Raw genomic sequence first — 17,417 nt, 5'->3', positions numbered from 1 at the left:
AATCCCAGCTAAGATTTAAGTGAATAAAAAGATAGACAGGACTGAAGGACAGTTGAATGGTAAAAAAGATCGGACCGATAAAAAAATAAAAACTGATTCGGAAATCAATCCTGTGACGGATCCAGCACAATTAAATATAGAAAATTGATTATAAGCCTTAGCAAGAGCTTATTCTAATTAAATCCATCAACGTTCAGAACATGGATTAGGAGAAAAGAAGTAGAAGCATCGAGAGTTGACAACAAAATACATTTTTGTCTTGGTGATGGATGTAACGCCCTGAGAAAAGCAACAATGAGAAGCCTATTTTTTTTTTTTTTAATCATTATATATATTTTATTGTTGTATTTTATATATTGACTAGTTTATATTTGGTATTTAACAAAAAAAAATATTATATTATAGCTGAGTCGTATTTTTTTTTTTTTGCATTTCTTTGATAAATGCGTATGCAAAAAATGGGGATATCTAAAATAAATTACTTTGACAATGGCGTTGATAATGAATAAATATAGGACAAGAATGAAAAATAGTTAATAATAAAAAGATATCTAAAATGGATGGAGTTGGTGTACATAGTTTAGGATCTGGTTGGTTGATTGGGCAGGCTAAAAGAAGGGGGGGGGGATGAGTAATTTTTATCAACTTTTACGGGGAGTATGAATTTTCACTTATATAGTTATAGTAAGATCTGGTAGTTGTATATTTGTGCATAACCAGAGGCTCAAACTTCCGCAGGACGCCCTCTTTCCTTATTTTCCGAAAGTATCACGACACGAGTTTCATGAATTGGGAGTATATTGTTATTATTATTGTTGGTGTTGCTATTTTTAGAATCAGAAGACTTTGGGGTAGGAGCTAATGAGCGATTGCTGATTCCAGAGTCAGAATCGTCTGAGAGTTTATTATTTATTCTAAAACACTTTTGCTGAACGGGTCCCATGGCCTCTTCAGGCTTTCGTAGAGTATCACTATAATAATAAACTGAGTTGGAGGGTGATCTTCGAGGTAGATGACCTCGAGGGAATCGCCTTCCTGGGTGAAGATGATGTGTCCCATCATCTGAAGAAGGATCACTTCGATTCAGACTCCCAACTTCTCCCCGATCAGAAACCCCTGAGCCGATCGAGTTGCTGTAGTAATAGCGATCAATTTCCTCGTAAATTGGAGGTTGCCCATTTTCCATTACTGGAGAAGGATGATGAATATCCTGTCTTCCAGTCGTCATGGTCGCATACGCATAGCTATGAGTTTCTTCAGGTTTCGAAGGAATGAGATAGAAGGGTTGCCCTCCAATAAGGATATGGGGATAGGTCATACTTTCTTCAGACTCCAATGGAGGAGGACGATCCGATAATTGTACACGTTTAACAGATGAATCTGTAGCGAAGCGGGTCTGAAATTCTCTGACAGCAATGGGATCTATAATTCGGGCTTGGCGATCCGTGTCATGGATATAATGATTGGGAAGACTCGTGGAGTTGGGAAAGTGGGAATCCAAGTGACAAGTAGAGTCTGTAGAATTATTTACATGGTTTCGTTTAATAGAGTTTAGTGCAGACACAATCCTCTGTTTTCCAGAGACCGGAGTAGAGGAGCGTCGGTCTTCATCGTAGACGATGGAATGATCCGTAATCTGATGACAATTGTTTTCGTGAGGATAGTCAATGTTGCTATTCTTTCGTCGTCTGTAAATAAAATACAATTAATTAGAGTTTAGTCAGAGCATGCAATCAATAAGGATATAGTTTCTCATTTTGCCCGAATGTCATATTTATACTTCTATCAGAAAATTGGAGACAGTTTCCCGCGGTTAGTTGTAATTCAATTATCCCAAACTTTGGATAGTAAGGAAATTATTATATATTAGATGGAACGTCTCCTTATTTGGAGGAAATTGTGAGTTTGTCCCTTATAGAACATCGTAGCAAATCCGTAGACTTAAGGATTATGCCGTAGAGAACAACTCTCAGTATGTAAGACACTACCATTATTTCTTGAGTCTACAATGAACATCATCATTTTTATCCTTCAGGCTTAGCTTCCACCTAATTTTAAAGGTCTTCCCAAGTAGAAATTGTTCGAAGAAGTCGAACAGGTCGAGATATTGACATGTTTACTACATTAAATGAACAAATTTCCAATACATATTGATGTAACTTCAGCAAATGGCTTTAAAAATAAAAACACTTGGACACTATTTGATGCCAATAATAAACAGCGACATTTTAATATAATTTAATAATATATATGTTCTGAAAATCCATTTGAAGTGGCTGGATTTGTACAATTGCTTTATTTTTTTTTGATGGATTAGAGACGAAAAAGTAGGATAATTGCAGAAAAATATCTTATTACTTCCATTGGAATAGCTCCTTTTAATCGACTCGATGGAAAGTATAACGATGTAATAACAGTTTTTCAACCATATTAGGAGGGTCAAATATAGAATAAAACAAGGCAATAAAGGGATATATTTTGGATAGAGGGTAAAGGTTCAAGTCCTTTTATTTGTGCGTCCCATTTGAACATCCAACATTTCACCCTTTTCCTATGGGGAAAAGGGTTTTTTATTCTTACATAACTTGGTTGTTTAAGCCCCCAAAAATGCTGACGTATCATCAAAACGCTTTATAGAAAGATAAATATGACGTGAGGGCAAAATTGTTAACCCGAGCCATAGATGGGCCTTTGCAGATTAAATGAGTAATTCCTTACCTAAAGATCATAAAGGAAGTCAAAAGGAGAGTCACAACAAGGAGAAGGGAGCAGATCAAAATGACTGAGATGGAACTAAAGGAATCTTGAAAAGCCGCATCAATAATGACCATGTTGTCACAAGTTTCGAGCAAAACTAAGTCTGACGTTGAGCGACAGTCTTGGGAGTCATCCGCCAACCAATGAGGTTTGGGTGGAGGAGGAAGCATAAACTCGGGTGGAGGACAACCATCACAATCCCATTCAATAGGAAATTCCGCAGACATGACTTCAGAATGTAACTAAATAAACAATAATAATAAATATAAATTAAAATTTGTCAAATTTTTTACATTAAAAAAATATCAATTCATAGAAATATGATATCTCCTTACCTCTTCCTGAAGACTCAATCGAGGCATATACAACGCTGAGGCGACTCCACTATTCTTTAAAACAGGAGCATGCATCATCCCAATGCATTACAACAGTGATATTATTATTATCAAGAGATTATTTTTATACAATCAACGGATTCACTTTTTATCATATAAAAACGAGTAGATTGGTCACGCTCCGAACTCAACGATCGTAAAGACACAACTGAACGTTTAACACAATGTAATATTACGGATCGAAAATATAGAAAAAGGTAAGGGCGCGCCAAAAAGGTGTAAGAGAACGTCGTCGTCGTCGTCGTCAAAGATTATTTTATAAATCATAAAATAACAACGCACGCGCTTTTTTTCTTCTTTGAACGAGGAGTACTACTACTACTACTTCTAAGAGTTACAACCCCCTCCCTCCCTCCACCCATCTCATCATAAAAAAAATAAGACACTTTTTTTTATAATTATTATTTCTTCATTTTCTTTTTTTTTTCTTCTTCTTCCTTTTTATGATTATCCGAAAGCGTCTGCTGCTGTTGTGTACTCTGCTGAATAGTGAATATACGTCGTATAATAATGGCTACAGTATAAAAGTACATTGTCCTAATGATAAAGATGTAACAAAATTTTAATGTGTTTTTTTTTTAGAAAATGGAGTTTGAATGATTTATATTTGGAAGACATTTTGTTTATTCGGGGGGATAAACGTGTCATTCTATCGAAGGGTATAAGAATAATTATTTATTATTAAGAACGAAAACGGCCATAAATTAGTTGTTATTGATGGAAGGACAAGAATTTTTATGGATGGTAGGAAACTAATAACATCATATTACAAGAATGAATGTGATATCCTTTTTATTGAAAAACGTGACGGGATCATCCATCCCGCGTCTTCTCCTTGTTGCACAAAGTACACTTGTAGTTCGTCAACACAAAAGCCAGCTAGGAGGATTTTTCTCTAATGGGAGCTTGATTCACGGCCTTAAACCCCTTTCACAATATATTCCACCGTGTATTTTGTTGTCAGCTGCCTATATTTCTGCTTATTACCTCCTAATAAGCGTTGCTCTCAACGCTGATTGGTTGAACTAACATTATTAATTGTTATTATTGAATTTATTATTAAATTGCCTGACTACCAATAGATTGTGTGCCTTTGTCTTTTCGAAGGAGAGGTTGTGTGATACAATAAAAGTAGCGACGTGAATAACGTTCCTATTTGGACTCTAATTATCTTCCATTCCTATTAATAAATTATTTTGATAAATCATTTGGGGACCCCGCAAATGTCAGTTAATGATCTAACAAATTATATATCAGTTATAGATAAAACATATTTTGTTTGAATGGCTATATACGAACTAAAAAAATCTTATTTATTAAGTGGAGGCTCAAATTCCTAATATTCCAAGGTGTCTCAATCCATTCCACAAATTATATTTTTATAAAGTATCTAATCAGGAACTACTAGAGAGATGGAGAGCTTACTTGCTTTGTTTACCTACAGATGTAGTCCCCTATTATCTGGGATGCATGAAACATATTCTGTTAGTATGTAATAATAAAAGAAACCGAACATGAACCTTGGTAATCCTGACAATTTAAAGTATTTTTGGTAGGAGAGCAGTTTATAAAGTTGTGAGATAGAAAAAAATAACACAAATCCCACTTCTTATGTAACCAGGACGAAAAAATCAGAGCTATTCAGATATCAGCTACAGTCGGATATTCTGCCTTCTCCTTTAGGATTCCAAGGGCGAATCAGTCTTCAATGAACTATGCTGGGGGCATAGTACAAGACCCCACTCATTCTCAGATAAAACTTAAAATTCTTGCCCCCTTTTATGCACAATTATAAGAAATTGAAAAGCTATTTAGCTATTTTTTTATCCTTTTATTTAAATATTATATAATTACTACTCATTTATGACATTTTTAGCTATTTTGTGGCTTTGTTTTGTTTGTATATTTAATGTCTAATTTTATAGAAGGAACGTTTTGTGTAAAATGGATAGATTACTAACCTCATCTATAGCAATTCTTCAACATGTTTGACTTTTGCTTAGGGAATTAATTTTAAACTAGAATGTTTATTTATATATTTCATATATAACTTCTCTGAATTAATAAAGTCTTAAAGTCCATCCCAATCCTTAATTCTACTCTGTGTCCAACAACGCTTATATTTAATGCAACTCTGGATGCAATGTATAATCTTATCTTCTCACAGAAACATAGTTAGTGACAGACTCTACGGAGATATTTGAAACGTAGAATATTAGTCATATTTAAAAAACAAAAATAATCTCAAATGAGGGGATTAAGTGCATTTAAATGCACCAATCATCGTGGAAACAAACATTAAGAACAACACGTGGTTATAGACGTTGCATTAAATGTTCAGACAATGTGAATAAAAACCAAAATGCATCAGGATATGATAAGAAAACTGTACGGTATGGTTGCGTTCTAATAATTTAGATGTAGCACTTGGCATGAGGCACAAGAACAAAATGCCGAAAGAAAAAGTGCGGAAGGAGAAAAACCTAGAACGGACAAAATGTCGAATACACGTTTTGGGAAACATTATATTTTAATGACATTTTTTAGATTTTTTTTTTTCGAAAACATCTAAAAAAAATTCCCTTATATATTTTTAACTTTGATTAATCAAAATAATAAATACCATATATATATATATATATTACGTCAAATGCCAAAGAACAGTCCACTATTAGATCAAAAAAGGATCCAGGGCACAGAAAAAGGCTCTCGTACAAAGATTAGATTATGTTAATCCCCTAGTTAGACTCTAAGGGCCTAATCAACTTAAAATAAGTACCCAATGATACAACAGTTCATCCCAACTATTACATTGGTGTCTTCTCCAAGTTCTTAAAAGCTTTATGTATACAAGCCCCTCAAAAGGAGCAATAAGTGGTTTTTATATTGATAATGCTATTTTGAATCTCACTCGAATAAGCCTTTTATTAGTTTAATTTTGAATAACTGTTCTACGTCTTGTACGTTAGACATTTTGTCCATTCGAGGCTTTGTTGAAAAACGTTTTGTCTTTCAAAGTTATGTAGGAACAACAGGCGTGAACGTAACTTTGATCTCATATATCCCACGACATATTGATATGATGAAATTAATATTAGGAAGATGAGGCCTTATATATTATATAACATATGAAAATGAAAAATTAAATTTTTGGGAAAAAAATTTCAATTATTCTATTTTTGGAAGAAAAATTTGAAAATTTCAATTTTTCTGAAAAAAAATGAAAAATTAAATTTTTGTAAAATTTCAAATATTCTACTGTATTCGTGAAAAATTTCAAAAATCAATAGCTATTCGAAAAGAATTTCAAAAATTCAATTTCAAGTATTAAATTTTTAGAAAAAAACATTCAAATATTAAATTTTTTGGAGAAAAATTTCAAAAATCCAAATCTATTCACAGACAGTTAAATATTTTGGAAAAAGTTAATTAAATTTTAAACATTAAATTTTTTTTAAGAATCACAAATTCCATTATTTGGAGGAGGGGCCCAGCCCGTCCCCCTGCGGACGCCCCTCCTATAGGTTCTTAAATATATCTTATTAGCCGATTAATTAACTCTCTAGTATTTTTGTGTAATTGGCCTTCATTTAGCAGTTATTATGTCAGAGATTTGTCATTCAAAGGCCATTTGGCGATATAAATTATTTATGAGAGAACTATTTTTAGATTCATAAGGTTTAAGAAACTCCCTTTCAGCAGAATAATGAGAGCCATAAGGAACAAATTCAAAATATATTTGTATTTTATGTAGGTTATGATGATCGGTTCTGACGTCATTAGTGGGAAGGATGATTATTTATCCTTTGAGTAGTTCTGTCTCAAAATAATCAAAGACATCCTATTTTATACAAGATTTTACAGCTAGCTTCTAGTTTAAAATCCCCTTTTCATTGGATAACACAGTGGACCATTAATAGGGTCAAAATTTCTAGCAATGAATTAAAGCCAAGAATGGAATTTAATGAGTAAACCTTATTCCAAATAAGTACTTTTTTTGAGTCTTTTATTCTACCTTTTATTATTGTTTCAGTCACAAAATTCCAGCTTACTCCTCTATGGGCCCATAAAACAAAGAATGGGAGGAGGAATAAATATTTGAAATAAATTTGCCTGTACAAAAATATATCATAATATTTTAGATGTTTGATACTGATAAATCATAATTTATGTATGTATGCTCTAAAAAAAACTAACAAAAATAAAGTTAGCATAATTTATTTTGCTTCCAACTCAAATGTTATTCTATTATGTACATACATATATCGATGTCTACCTATTGTTATTAGCAATTAAAAATAAGGTTTACCTATTAAATTAACAATAAATATGAATGGAAATAAATTGATACTTAAGAACTCTTAATATCGTTACTTCAAGGTAATGATACACTCTTTAATTTATTGCCATCCGCCCATTGAAGCTCAAATAGGATTATCAAATCGGTGCCCTCCCAGTATTTCTAGGGTTGTAGATCATATGACTTTTTTTGTTGTTGTTTTTGCAACCTGAAGAGTATTTTTTTCTCGTATAAAGGTGTTATTTTTTTAATTTTTGACGAAGAAACATCCAAGTATAACTACGATTCTGTGTGCTCAAGAATGACGGCAGTAAGGCTGAGGATTTGTTTGGGAGTAATAGATTTTAAGTGCCTGTTGGACTGAGTGTATAAGAGAGTACTTTTTGGTATATATGGAGTGAGACATATATTTATTTCCTTTCTCTCACAGCTAATTTAATGAAACGTCATGACAGCTAAACCACTCTCCACTCAAACAATCTTTAAATTGTAAAGGTTATCATGTTAATTTTCCTGGTTTTCTTTTACATTCTGAAAATGCTTACAATTTACAAATCTAGGGATGCTCCTGATTCTCAAGCTGTATATTCTATATATATGTTGTGTACAAGTTGCTATTTTGTACAAGTAAAAACTTGTACACTTAAATGGTACGAGTTGCAACCAGAAAATGAGATGAATAATTTTAGATGAAGGATTTACAGTACTTGGGAAAATAATCATACAATAATTGAATATTCCATGGATCATCCATATATTAATAATGTAGTTTTTGACTATACCATTACAGGCTAATAAAATATAAATATTATAAGGGACATTACACAGTTCAACTTCTCACAGTTAGATTATTCATAAGTACATAATAACCATGTAATTTTAATAGATCAAAATAATATGATAGTATTAATGTACAGTTGGTAATTAGAATGCTTAATATTGCAATTAAATAATTTATTTTAAGACGAACAAATTGCAACTTGTACAATTTCCTTATACAAGTTGCAACTTGTACGCACCATACATAAATACAAATAACGACCCCAGTGTAAATTTAAAACTTTGTCTATATTTCACCATCAGATACCCTCTGTGCCCCCTGTTCTACTCTAACTAAAGACTTTTTAAAATTCTATAATATATTTTTAGGCATCTTCAAATGGCAGGTGGAACCAGATGCAAAGACAAAATTAGTGCCTCTTTTAGGAGCGTGACAGGGAGTATTTTTAGGGTTTAGATGCTCAGAATTGTTTATTAATTTTTTTTTATATGTGTGCCGTTCACAAAGCTACAAGCTTTAATTATTTTTCTCAAACTTTCTTACATGTTTTATTGAATTAAAATAACTATTAATGAAAGATGGACTGAAGGGGGTTATGGTTTTGTGTAACCACGTTGTTATTTCTATTATATCTCTCAACTTTTCCTCCATTAATATACCAAAAAAGAGAGCCCAAAATCAGTTGGCACTAGTTGGTAAATTCTTCCCAAATATGGAATTATTAGGTATTATTCAAAAGCTTACAAAGAAATCAATCGAGTTCAGTTTAATCAATGTTCAAAACTCTTTTAGGAAGAAAATAATTTAAAGGATTTACAGCTGATAACTAAATACTCCGTACATGTATTAATTAAGTGAGGCAGCATTTGCTTACAAAACATTAGGGTTGTATCAGTCTTTAATATCGTTACCTTTATTGAATCACACAACCTTTCCTTCGAAAAATATCTCACAAAAATAGTTTTTCTCTGTTAGCGGTTGGCCTTTCTTTATTAACTATTTAATTATTATTTAATAATTTTAGAAATTTAGACAGCTGACAACAAAATACACGGCATATTTTTGTGGAAGGGAGGGAGCGCTTACATTTTTGAAGAACTTTGTTCATTGTGTAAGCTTTTTCAGGGCCTATTTTAAGCCTAAATAGGCTTTCATATACCTAATATAATATCAATATTTATTTTCTAAGACTTGATAGCGGAATAATAATATTCATTTTTTGGTAAAATAGTATTTTATTCACATTTATTAAGGTTTATATATATGGCCCGGAAGCATAAAACCAACCTAGAATAATTTCCTTGAAAGTTGAGACTGGATTACTTTTGTATTCTTCATCAAGTTACCTTTCATTTCTATACACAATTATTCTTATTAACCTTTGAGTGTGTCGTAAATTGCTCTTAAGGTTGTTAAAATTGATGGTCACAAGAAAATAATGGATTTTATTAAAAAACAGCCAATATAAATATCTTATATCAAATAAATGTTATAAGCTATAGCTAATATACAATAAGTATATGTTTGGTTTACTGAGGTAACACCGGGATGTGTCGTGGCTTCGTTTCACGTCCGATTCCCGTTTCTTTATTTTATCCATTTTAGTCAACTATTTAAAAGGTCCCTTTACAAGGTACAATTTTAACCAAGGTTATTATACTTGAGTACCCTGATACAAAAATACGGATCTTTGGCAGACATCAACGCATTCTTGAACTGATTATTAAATTCCAAAGACCAATGGGGTAACAACCTCATTAAGAAAGACAGTTTTGGTTCATAATGAGACATACGATTTGCTGTTGTGAATTCCATAGTTTTATTTTTGTTATTATTTTTTTTTTTATTAAAAAAGAAACTAAACAAAAAAATCAATAGACGTTTAGTCAATAAAATTTCTACTTCATCTCTTCACCTCCTGTTATTGTTTTGTTTTTAAAGGAAACGAAGGAAGGGACGAACGGTTGATTAATCAGTAGTATATCTTCATCTACCCTTGATTTCCGAGTCATTACTTACTTCCGTCAAAAATAATGGCAACGTCCGGAAAAGTAAACATTTTATTAATGCTTCTCTAAAAGTGGACACTTCTAATTAACTATAGAAATGTTAATTTTTATACATAAACGGTGTATGATCAAAAAGAAATATTTATTCTCTAATTCCGAATTCAATTCTCATTCCATTCTAATTTTTTTAATTTTTTTAGTGTGTTGGTACATATGTCCACAAGGTATGTAGACAATTTCCTCCATTTTTCATTGGTTGTTTGTTTCGGACAGATACAAAGGATATAAAAGTCTTTTGATCTGCTGTGCAATTCTCTACTATTGATTCTAAATTGGGAAGAAAATAATAATTTTGAGGAATTTTTTTTAGAACTTTTGAAAGATTGATTATTCAGCTAAAATAGATGAATTTTGAGGAATCAGCAATGGTTTAAAAGTTTCATAATGTTTTCATTTTCACTTTGTTTTTGAGAGATCAAAAAATTGGGCGTCCTTTGTTATACTCCATGATTTTCTACTTTTTAAAAATGAATCGGAGCTTTTTTAAATGAGAGGTTTTTATATAGTTGGTTATAAAATTCAAAAAGATGAGGAATTTAAGGGACAAAGTATTTAGTTTAATGTTTGTAATAGTCAAATGATTAGTTTATGATATATTAGGACTCTACAAAGGTCTTAGAAATGATTTTTTTTTCCGGAATCACTCCGGTTGCAATTAACTGATCTGTAAAAGCTCACTTAACTGATAATTTTATAGTCATGTGAAATCTTATATTAAGAATTATAGCCTTCTAGCACTATTAGTTTTGAAGTTATTGGCGTTCAAATAACTATATTATTTTAAAATGATATTAAAAACTACTAAAAAAATGCTTTATTTTGACAAAATTAAACATTTTATCAAAATAAATAGATTTGTTTGTTTCATTTTTCGGGGCTTTTGTATACGTCAAACATCAAATAACAATGCAAAAGGACTCACATTGTCACCATAGGATGTGTACCAACGAAATCAAAAATAAGTTTGAGAATTCAATGAAATATGAATTCGGAATAGAAAATAACGGTTTCTTTTTGATCATAGTAGTATGTATAAAAGGGAGCTCGCAAGGAACTCCAGGAGGTCACATGTTGTAATTATAAATGTAACTCGTAAAAATAAATCAATAAAAATGTAAAAACTGGAGTAAATTTCTTCAACTATAAAACGGCGGAAAGGTGACAATCACTTCATTGGGATAAAATGTATGAGAAAAATGAATTACGAGCAACATCCGACTCGGAGAACTGCTCCATCATACACAAATTACTCTTACTTTGAAATGTAGTATAAAAAATATACTTCTTAACAGTGGATTTTCACAGCGTGAACGTCGTAATTTTGTAACTCATAGTCTGAAGTCAGAATTGACTAAGGATTCTTTCATCTATGAACACTTTACTCCCCTTGCAAAACTAAATCTCAAATTATATAAATTACATTGTTGTATCGTAGGTAGAAGATTAATTTAGAAATCTATCCCATCTACAGATGGGTCAATTGCATTCAAATTGAATTTGGAACTGTTTCTTTTTTATGAGCCTACTATGTACTTTGATATTCTTGTATTTTGATGCATATTTATAAATTTAATTGCACACTACATAAATTCTTAATTTGATTAGATATTACATAATAAAAAACTAGAATGGGCACTCTGTAGAGCATAGAACATCCGCTTAAATTCAAATTGAGTTATATAGTTATGGCCGAATATGTATTTTACGTTTTGTATAACCTCGATCTTTAACCTGACCTCTCAAAATGTAATGACCTTTCTCTGAGATCATTTATAATCTTCGTACCAGGTTTAAATGAGCCCAAAGCGTTACTTTTGCCGTAATACTAATGACTAACAAACAAACTGAGGCAAATACATAATCTCCCCCCAACATTCTTGTGTAGGTCATAAAGGACTTTTTTAATCTAATATGTTAAGAAAAGTGTCAAAATATGTTAGAGTGTTTTCAAATTAAATTTTGAATTTATAAAACTTTGACAACATACACTTTCCCCCTTTCTTTTACAGAATTCATCTGATTTATTCAATTGAAAGGTTGAACTCTTGCTATTTATCCAGTAATTCATACACAACCAAATTGGGAAAAAAAGAAGTCTTCCTGTAAATTTGGACAGAAATGCATCGCTTGGTCGTCTTTTAGTGACTTAATTTGATTGCTTTGGTAAATCGTGAAGCAAAGTGGGCTACACAAACTAGGGAGATAAGACAGGGCTTCTACAACCAGATTAATTAAACTTTTTTAAATGTTCCAAACTGGGTAAACGCTAAAATTTCCACCCCAAAAAGTAGAAAGTAAAATATGTTGTAAAATATGGGATCCCATATATTTCTGGGGTCTAATATTCAGCATTAAATATGATAATTTTCGAAGCACAAAACGAAGAGACCATTCAGTTCTTATTTATAAAAAAAAAAGAAGGGTTTCTTATGACAAGAGTTAGTTGTATATTCAAGAAAACAATCAAAAGTAAGATATTTTAGAAAAACGTCTGATTTTTCACGTTCTTTTCAAAAACATATTTTTCATAACCACTTACTTTTATAAAAATATACAATTTGCAACTTCAAAACTTTGTGTTTTTGAAAGAGGAATCATTTTTTCAGTTTAAATATAATATATAACTAGGCATGGGATTACTGGGAAGGCCAAGGAGAAGGAAGGAGCAAGATTTATGAAGAAAAAAATTAAGATCCTTCTTAATATCAACTGCTTCTTATATGATGAGAAGAAAATGAATTACTGCACTCAGGAGGAGAACCTTCACATTTAAAATAACATTGATTCAGAAAATATTTAAATACATATATATTTAATTTCATATGCATTTTTAAGAGAATTTATATCAAAGAAAAGGGAAATTATTCTTTGAGGGGTAGATGTTAATCCCACAGTGATCTATGTACCAACAATATAAGTACAACTATATTTTGTGGCTGTTAATTGGCTGATAAGCCAAGATATATTTTATTAAATATCATACAAGAAAAAATCAGGCTTATATATTCGATACAGTGCTATAATTACAGGGGTTCTTGGACCCGTGCCCCCGTGCACTTTTTTTGCTTATAAATCAACAAAATATTAATATACTCTACTCAAACTGCAGAATAGTTACTATTCTTGAGCTTAAATATTGTTTAATTTTAAATATTAAGCCTGGAAGGATAGCTCAAGGACCAATAATTAAGTGTTCAATAAATTATATTTTTTTCGAAAAAGTCATTTAAAAAAAAAAAAAAAAAATTCCAAGCTTTTCCATAAAAAAATTGAATTGAATATTTTTTTTAAATAAAAAGGTCATCTCAAGCTAATTATGATCATGTACCCTATAATTTGAAATACCAATAATTTTATCAGTAGTATATTTATTATTTATCGGTATATTAATTGTGAGCCATCCATAGTCACTCCAGCCTTCACTCCTAAAAAACCTTGACTATGGCACGGAGGTTTGATTATGGAACTGGTTCAATATATTATGAATCGAATTATTCTATTTCTTTTCTATAATATATCTTTTATATGATTTTTCTTACTACATTTTATTCATATACGAATTATCGTTGATTTCCATCAACAAATAACTCTTATTAACCCTTTGGGTTGCTCGCAAATTGCACTTAAATTAGCCAAAATTGATTGTTACAATAAAAGAATAAAAAACTCATGGATTATATTTGAAAAGGCCGCATTTGGGGTCATTATAAGTCCTTTTAGTCAAAGAAAGAGTATCTTAACTTATCCCACATGTCTATTGAATATTGTGCTGTATGTATTATTTTCTTTTGACGTGCTAGATTTGCATAAATATTTATAGCAACGCCATCTTTATAAAAAACAGAAACATATTTTAAGCATATTCATAGAATGAATAACATCCTTGCAAAAACAGTTAGCGTCCCTCTGTTAAAGACATTTGCACTTGTAATTACGTATTCAGAAAACAGTTTTTTTTATGATGGCGTGCATAATTAAGTATTTAATTCGAACAACATATTTTTTTTTTCTTAAAAAAAAGTTATTCAGTGTTTATTGTTTAGTATGTAATAATAACACGAGGATAGATAAAAAAATGTTTCATTTTTATGACTTATTTTCTTGTAAAAAAAAAATATATATATAAAATATAAAAATGATGACATTTTTCTAAGATTTATTCTCTTAAAGAAAGTTAAAAAATTATTTTTTTTTGCTCTTAAAATAATCTTGGATTTACATAATGTATATGTTCATGGGTACATACCAATGTACTTTTTGGTGTTTCAATTAGGTCCGGAAATTTCGGTCTGGTTTAAAACTGTCATCCTTTTTTTTTTTTTTTGGGGGGACTTTACTGGGAGCAATAATGGCAAGAAGAGGCTCTTTTAAATTAATAATAACATCTACACCACAGGTATTAAATTTTTTTGATTTTTACATCAAATAAATTTAACTCATGAATTGTTTTCCAACCCCGGACACATATCCTCATGAAATGTCAACGACAATTTCAATGGAGCAATATCAATGACGTCACACAAAGCTACTTTGCCAAATGGATATATTGCCGAATGACCCCTTTGCCAAAAAAATAAAAATATAATTTATGATCTTTCAGGCTGCCATACTACGTCATTATAATTGATATTCAGGCTCCTGCAAGATAAATGATTTATTTAAAATTTTCAGATTGTTATCCCATTCTTCCGACTTTTTCTTAAATATAAATAATTTTATTCATATTTATTGAATGACTTTTTTTTATTTATTATTACAGTTTTTAAATGTCCTGTTTAAATCATGTTTTTCTGTTTAAATGTTCAATTATGTTCGGTCCATAGTCTGAAAATGATTGTTTATTATAACCAAAGTATCTGTCTATAAGGATTCAAATAAAACTAAACTAAAGAGACTGTGAGGAAAGGAGGCGTGATCTATATTTATCAAGAATGCATTTTCTCATCTATAATCCTGATTAGTCTAAAATTTTGTATACACACTTTTTCATCTCTTGCGGAGTTCATTCTTATATCCCTTCTTTTGACTAAGATTCATCCAATGGGAATGAATAAAATCAACATTCCATACAGGGCTACGTATTTCTCCTTAGAATAAACCAGAAATATAAAATATTAATTGAAAAGATAGTTCATTGTATTTGCTTCATAATTATGGTCTAAAAAATTATAAAAGTTATTTTAAAACAAAAATACATTACCCTAAAAATCCCAATTTATATTCTGTATTTTTTGACCGAGGTTACGTGAATCCTGAACATAATTCATTTACATAATTTTTTTTCAACTTTTTATTTCAATCATCTTGTCTCCTCTTTCCTTTTTAGGCCCTTTAGACTGGACGAGACGGGTTTGGGGAGATTGTTCTCAAGCCGAGGTATCAACACTAATACATACATAGTCTTAAAAAAAGGATTAGAGTCTAATGTGTATCGTGCTGTACATATACATATATATTTAAGACATTAAATATAAACTATTAGAAGTAAAAGTTGTTTCAAAAGAAAATGTCAGATGTTAGAAATTGTTCAAACATAAATCATTTTGCAAAAAAGTATTACATATGTACAGTGTATGACTAAAGGCCCAGACAATATTTCTTCCTATTATATATATCATAGTACATACATAAATAGATAGAAGTACCTACTAGTGTTGAGACTCGGTCCAGGACCCTATTTTGGCATTAGTTCGGTCCTAAGTGTGTTTTTTTTCTAGATTGATTTGTTACGATATTTCACTCCAGACCGCGATATCAGACTGACGCACGAGATTTAATCTTTTTTAAAACGAGTACTGATTTTTTTGGCCTCAAAATATCCACCAATTTTTTTTTTCTTCAATTTCAACCGATTGACCGACTTATTTTGCCTCAATCTATGAACCGATTGTCTCCATTATCCTGAAATATGACTTATATAACATAAAATATATAATTACACATCATAGGACAATATTGTATGTCGATGTGCACTATTTTGAAACATACATGACATCATTAACTGTTCATCTATTGAATCGATCAACATATAATTTTTCTTTTTATTCGGTGCTACGGGATTTTTTCCTGACGAATTTGGACAGATATTTTGTTTCAGACTACTATCGCTGAGGCTTGACCAAAATTTCTTCTTTTCCAAATCGTAGATGTATTTTTTCGGTCTCAATCTGTGGACCGATTTTCTCCCCAATCCGTCTGACTTATGTAATACATGGATCGTTATTGTATTCTATTCACAATTTTGATACACACATGACGCCATCAACTGATTTATGAGTATTACAAATATGACTTATGCAACATATATAACTTACTCGATCCTTATTGTATTCAGGTCACCATTTTGATACACATATGACGTCATCAACTATTCAACCCTTGAATGGATCGATACATCATTTTTCTTTTCGATTTGTCTTAAGTGATTTTTTCTAGGCCGATTTGGAGATATATTTTGTTTCAGACCGCGATCTCGGACCGTAGACTAAAATTTAATCATTTTCATATCCTTGACCGATTTTTTCGATCTCAATCTACTTTTTTTTTTGGAACTGTTCTAGACCTAATTTTTATTTGAGACTAGCCAAGACTAAAGTTTTTAAATACTAAATTAAATAACAACAGTTTTAGACCAATCTAGGATTTTCAGACGACAAGCCATCACTAATAAATAGGTAGAGTTACCTACAAAAAAACTTTGTACATAATACATAACATATTTTTTAAGTAATGGGTCTCTGTTTTCTTTTTTTTATAGCAAAAGTTTTAGCATCAAGTAATGACCCCTTAAAAAACATAAAATATGTTGTTAATAAAAAAAATTATTAAAAAAAAAAAGTTTTGCCATGTTTATAAAATTGTTTTTTGCTTTATTTTTGCCATACTGTTGTTCGTAATGTTTTATGACTTTAAGGGAGGATGGAATTAATTTGACAAATAGTTTATGAACATATGCTCATTATTAGATTTACCTATGGTAAAATGATTCCCCAAATCAAAAATGTAAAACCAATGGCTTAACCAAAACCACGAGATCAATCAATGTCGAAAGTATTTTTTTTAAATTTTAACTTCAAGTCTATCTTGAATCTAAACTAGCAGGTAAATATGTGACT

The 17,417-nt window shown here is 30.8% G+C and overlaps 1 protein-coding gene and 1 long non-coding RNA gene across 2 annotated transcripts; one reads left to right on the top strand and one right to left on the bottom strand.

The window, feature by feature from the left end:
• Positions 1 to 306: 306 nt before the first annotated feature.
• LOC121130307 (uncharacterized) lies at positions 307 to 3,232 on the bottom strand. The gene is made up of 3 exons (XM_040726067.2): positions 3,093 to 3,232; positions 2,719 to 2,999; positions 307 to 1,688 (listed from the first exon to the last, which is right to left on the bottom strand). Exons 1-3 carry the CDS (start codon positions 3,168 to 3,170, stop codon positions 725 to 727), a joined length of 1,323 nt encoding a protein of 440 aa, XP_040582001.1. The 5' UTR covers positions 3,171 to 3,232; the 3' UTR covers positions 307 to 724.
• LOC121130308 (uncharacterized) lies at positions 3,211 to 4,319 on the top strand. Its single transcript, XR_005868657.2, has 3 exons — positions 3,211 to 3,349; positions 3,611 to 3,679; positions 3,735 to 4,319. It is a non-coding gene; the product is annotated as an uncharacterized lncRNA (long non-coding RNA).
• The last annotated feature ends 13,098 nt before the right edge of the window (positions 4,320 to 17,417 follow it).

This window comes from Lepeophtheirus salmonis, chromosome Z (genome assembly GCF_016086655.4).
Source record: "Lepeophtheirus salmonis chromosome Z, UVic_Lsal_1.4, whole genome shotgun sequence".
NCBI lineage: Eukaryota > Metazoa > Arthropoda > Copepoda > Siphonostomatoida > Caligidae > Lepeophtheirus > Lepeophtheirus salmonis.
Note: the sequence above shows the minus strand (reverse complement) of the source record. Positions and strands in the feature narration are given on the sequence as shown.

Excerpts from the sequence above, each read along its gene's own strand:
- LOC121130307 (XM_040726067.2), bottom strand. The coding sequence starts at position 3,170 with ATGATGCATGCTCCTGTTTTAAAGAATAGTGGAGTCGCCTCAGCGTTG. Across the intron at positions 3,000-3,092 it reads GATTGAGTCTTCAGGAAGAG|TTACATTCTGAAGTCATGTC; the intron begins GTAAGGAGATAT and ends TTGTTTATTTAG. Across the intron at positions 1,689-2,718 it reads ACTTCCTTTATGATCTTTAG|ACGACGAAAGAATAGCAACA; the intron begins GTAAGGAATTAC and ends TTTTATTTACAG.